The following is a 5,572-nucleotide window of genomic DNA, read 5'->3' on the forward strand; positions in this document are numbered from 1 at the left end:
TACGGACTTAAGGCCCCGAATCCTCAAAAAAAAAATTTGTTTAGCTCTGGCCACGCTTTGGTCCAAAGTACGGACGGATTTACACTCAATATAATTCGTAGTCATTTTGTGTTCTTCGAATTATATAAAGGAGCATTTAACATCTGCGAGCCGCTTCGGTCACGCTGCTCCCAGGGCAGAGGTTTTTCTACATTACTATTGAGATTGCGGAGCGAAATTTCGTTGTCAACATCGCATTATTCTCGAAATCTCGCACAGGCTTGAATATATAGCTGGTGACTGTAAGTCCCGCTCAGTACCTTTTAAGCTGCTTGAGGGCATTATTAGGGGAGATTAGTTCACTTATATATGAAGCTATATATGAAGAAAAAGTCTGCATATGTATCTAACGGTGACTTGTCATTTCATCCATGAGAGCGCAAGGAACTTCGCCGGATGTTACAGTAATTAGAACCTTTAGCTCATGCCGGTCGCAAGTCCGCTTTTCTGTGTATTAGATTTTCTTCCACGGTCAGTTCAAATGGAAATGGCTTTGCGACAATATCCCGTTGGTGCGTAACACTTTGGTATTGAGTGCTGCCTGTACCGAAATTTCCCAATACCGGCCCTCAGCGGTATGTATATATTTCGGGAGCAATATACCCTCTTCTTCAGTAAAAAGCTACTAAAAATTATCGGGATTACAAGATTCTTTTATCTTTCCACTAATTACTGCGAGTCATATTAGTTTCGAGAGGCTATCTGAATCCTTTTTCAGGTTTTGTGTAAAACAAAGCTTTATTAAAATCGGTTTGCAGTCTGTCTGTCCGTGACACGCATTTTTCTCGGAGACGATTACATCAATTGACACCAAATTTGGTAGAAAGGTGGGAACTGTGAACGCTCACGTATACAGTGCTGACTCAAAGGAAAGTTCAATGTCATCTGATGATCTAATCCTTTCAGGTTCATTCAGAGCTGTCTGCACCACATACTATTACATCTTGATGCATAGTTGTCGTCTTATAAGACCCAGCCATCCATTCCGATAAAATCGATTTCAAATGAAGATTTAGACATTGCGTTTTTACCGTCATTTTACCATTTCCTCCGACCTTAGGAAAACCGGAGGCGTTTTGTCCGGATTCCAATGCTTACCTGTGGATAAAACCTTGGCTTCAGTATGTGGACTGGAGCCTAGGGGCAGAACTGCTGAGATATGGGTTCTACTTTAGCTCGTACTTTAAAGACCGTATACCAACTGAATTCTTTCACAACTGAAAAAGTGAATAATCTGGATCTATGATCCGATTCTCCATTGATGGGCTCAGAACCTTTTCATTAGGGTTGCGTGGCTACAATTGAAATTTAATTTTAGCTTTTGCTTGTTGTTATTTGTTCTTTCATGATTGGTTGCCATGGACCTTGCTTTACTTTGGAAAATGTGTCGATTTCGACAGACCCCCTTTTTGCCAAGAAAAGGCTCATTGAAACTAGTAGTCACATGGTATCAAAAGTTCACTATTCACGGCCACATCTTAGCATCTGTGACCGTTCAGCCCTCGGTTTGGTTGGTCTGAGGTTTGATTACCGCTTACATTACAGACGGCCCTGCACTTTTTATGCAGCTGCCCGGCATTCTCAGATCTCAGACGAAGACACCTTGGCAAGGTTTTCTTCAATGAAGAATCTGCACACTCTCTGCCTCTGGAGAATGTTCTCAGATTCGCTAAAGCCTGCGAACACCGTAGGCGGGAAGCCATTGAATAGGAAATTTACGGGGATAGTACAATGGGCCTAACAATGGCCTGAGTGCTCGGAGCTGCGGCTCCCCCCAGTAAACTAAACTAAACTTAAACTGATTACATTAAGATTTCTTTTCTGGTTCTGCGGATAATCTTCTTTGCTGGTCTCCCTTGCTATAGCGCGGCTAATAATTGTCGCAGGAGGTGTCCAATATATCACTATATTTCTCAATTTCGAGAACTAAACTTCCGACTAAAAAGGTATAGCTGGGAGGCGATAGGATAGAATGTTGGACAATTGTACTGTTAATATGAAACTACGAAATATTGCCATGCAATGCGTTGAGCGATATCACATAAGGGTGAACATTGGTTCCGAGCTCTATATTCAGAATTGAAATCTATCATGACCACAGCGGGTCTTATTTTTTGAAAATTTATCGATGCAAGTGTATTGTTGAGATGTTCGCAAACAAAAAAAAAACATATTCATTGCAATTTTCAGTTATTATTACTCATAAATGCATTATGCACATATATATTGTATGCTGTCCATTTCAAAATTAACTAAGGTTTTGAAGGTGGATCGCAGGGTGGTGTCCACTCCCAGGAACTCCAATCCACACATTCTTGTTCATTTTGTGAGAAAGCCAGTCCTGGGCATCGAACCAATTTAGCAGGTTGATTGGCTTCTTCACACTGCCAATAGGCAGTAGGATCCCAATTATTTCTCCACAAACGTCCTAATTCCTCCTCTGTCTTGCATCCCGGTTGGCCATCCCCGTGATCATATTCGCATTCCCCGTCAAAACTTGCAGCCCAGCAACCACACAGGAAAACCAGTAAGATAACTATATAAAAGAAAACAAATAATTTCTATGGCAAACGCTTGAATTGTAATTCGAAACTTACTCAGCTTCATCTTCATGAAAGATTCTAAACTTTTTGACTGAATCCAACGGGCAAAATTCACCTTTTTATATATATTTTCGCATTGCATATTACGACCATAAAATCAAGAATCTAATCAAGAGTAATATAATTTGATGTTGACTTCATCATTTAAATTCAATTCAATTAAACTATTTCCTCGAATGTGATAATCAGGCTGTAAAGATAGCAAGAAGATAAGTAAGGGGTGGTACAATGTTTTGTGCACCCACTCCTCAAACAATGACGGAAAAGTACTCGTGGTTGGTAAAGATAATCCTCTAACGTTTGCCAACTCTACCGCAATCTTCCCAATATCACAATAATCATAATAGGTTTGGGATTAGAAGGAAATACAAAACAAGTGTCTTTGTTTCCGAAATTTTGAGTGTCATCTCTAAATTATAAAATTCGATCAAATTTTGAACTAAATCCATTCATTTTCTTGTCAACTTTCCTAACACTTTTTAGGATTTTAGTTCATTATTTATCAACATTAAAATTGCACTTTATTGCTTTCTCGATTGCATGTGGGCGAAATTTACCATTTTATTCTCCTTCATATTAAGCTAGGCTACATGAAGAAGTTTATCAAATCTCTTCCAATAGATGGGGAATGTTTCAAATACTTGGCAAAAAAGTTTCCAGGTTTCTTGGAGACGAAATGGAAGGAGGGTATTTTTCTTGGGTTAGATATCAGAAGATTTCTAGCCGGTCAAGGGTTTGCCAATATCATGACAGATCTCCAGAGATAACAATGATTCGCATTTAAGGATGTTGTGGAGAGTGTTTTTGGTAACAATAAAGATCCTGCTTACAAAAAAAAACAGTCAGAAGAATGCTATATGTTTCTGAAGATTTGGCTTGTCTCGTGAGCCTAGGGGCACATTTTTTCCAATCTACCCTGGACTATTTCCCTGAGAATCTAGGAGCCGTGAGCGAAGAACAAGGAGAACGTTTCCATTGAGATATCAAGAACTGTTCGTATCCTACAGAGGAAATTTGTAGATGCTATTCATAAGGTGTACCAAGAATAACCTCACATACACAACGATTTGGAGTAAGTTCCTTTTATTCAAAAATAAATCTTTGAAATAATAAATATGACTTCATATATTTTTATATGCACTGGAAACGAAATCTTATTAAAATTGGTTTCCCATTCAGAATTTGCTGAGTTTTCCCATACGGTTAGCTTCCCTTTTCATTTTCCCCGCGGGTCTACTCATAACTATTTTGCCCCGAGCTCGGTCAGTCCTTAAATTCATCAATAGTTTGCATTATTTTTTACACATCGCCTCCATTGTCTACAGGCGTCTGCCTGTGATGGGCTCGAATTTTGTTTGGTGCACAGTAAATATAGAGCAACATGTTTTACATTTTGAAACATTTTAACGCATCAAAGGCAGTATGGTAAACCATATGAAGGTATGTACGATAACCTCTACATCTCTACTTAAGATTTGCGTTCAATTAACAGCAGCGTCTTCATCTTAGAATGTCTCTTTTGTAGTTTGCTTTGCTTTCCAGCACAGTTGCCAACACTGACCCCTCCCCCCTGATAGCCTTGAACTAAACAGACGTTGGCTTTTTCCCCTTGCTGACAGGTACTATTTTTATTCACCAAGTGATAAACCAACTTTTTTAACTACCTCATAATCTCATCGAGGTGATTTGCTGCGATTGTTAGCTCAATACCATGTACGAAACCAACGGATTTAGAGAGGTCCAGCATCAAAAGTCACCCTATATAACTATCCACAGCAAAGGACCTGGAATAGAACCTTGCGCCTAATCCACAGTACAGTGATCTTCTTAGGAGAAGTTCGATGACCATGTGTACTACGTATTTTGCAGCTTGTTGTTTGACTAGGGCCTTGATGATTTTTTTCTATTTTGAACGCATTCCTTAGATCTTGGGTAAGGGCAATATTCGTCCTCTTTCATTACTGATTAGCCAAGTCCGCTGAGATCGTTCCATACGAGATTCGAATTACTTACTAGGGATGCCTTCATCCTTTTCCGCAATTGGAAGCAGTCTGTTGTACATCATTGATTCCAACCATTCGCAGGTGGTGTTGGCCAGACATATCAGTCAATACACAGAAGGGTCACCCAGTAGGTTACCTGACTTCAGAATGATGAAGTTTAAACTAAAATTCACTGTGGAAGTGGACTAAATTCAGTACTTCCTTGAACATTTTGCTGTTGAAATTTTGATGTCGTATCCACATCTTTGCCAAATCTCAACACCCCATCGCAAATTCAAACGAGTGAGTAGAGTGTTTAGGTTGGTTCGTGTAGGCTTGCAAGCGCTTGCCGCCGATCCGATTGAACGTCGGTGTTTTGGACAAATCGAATATAATTTGCTTGCTTGATTAGAAAATACTAATGTACTTGTAAACCTATGGATGACGATGTCTGCTCCGCCAAATGTTTGTGACGGTTTGGATTTTGTACGACAAGTAACAAATGGCATAAAGTTCTTCAGCTCACCGTTATTTTACTTCTTGGCTTTATATTATTCCTATGTGAGCTTTGGAAGGTAATAGTCTGATTAGCGCTGTTTGTGCATTCCTCGCTGACATGTAGTTGTAGGTCCTTGAGTAGCATATCTCTAATAACGATCAAGTTTACTAAGAATTTTTTCCGTGGAAAAGTATTGACGCCTCCCGATCTCGCACATTAAGGCTTAAATATATTTCTAACAAAATCCGCATTGGCTTTTCTGATACCCGATTCATCAGCCCATTCGTTGGAATCACCGATTATTATTTTACTTTTGAAATGGTTCAAACCGAAGGATAATTTCTTCACCAAAGAAGTCAATTCCTTTAATGTGAGACTTGGTACTGCTTACCAACTATAGATACGTAAGTATACTATACATCCTATCTTCACACGCATGGGTCCGTCTT

The 5,572-nt window shown here is 39.4% G+C and overlaps 1 protein-coding gene across 1 annotated transcript; it reads right to left on the reverse strand.

The window, feature by feature from the left end:
• Window positions 1-2,212: 2,212 nt before the first annotated feature.
• On the reverse strand, window positions 2,213-2,770 carry LOC119649042. The gene is made up of 2 exons (XM_038051014.1): window positions 2,637-2,770; window positions 2,213-2,575 (listed from the first exon to the last, which is right to left on the reverse strand). Exons 1-2 carry the CDS (start codon window positions 2,722-2,724, stop codon window positions 2,292-2,294), a joined length of 372 nt encoding a protein of 123 aa, XP_037906942.1. The 5' UTR covers window positions 2,725-2,770; the 3' UTR covers window positions 2,213-2,291.
• Window positions 2,771-5,572: the final 2,802 nt, after the last annotated feature.

Source organism: Hermetia illucens, chromosome 2 (assembly GCF_905115235.1).
Source record: "Hermetia illucens chromosome 2, iHerIll2.2.curated.20191125, whole genome shotgun sequence".
Lineage (NCBI taxonomy): Eukaryota > Metazoa > Arthropoda > Insecta > Diptera > Stratiomyidae > Hermetia > Hermetia illucens.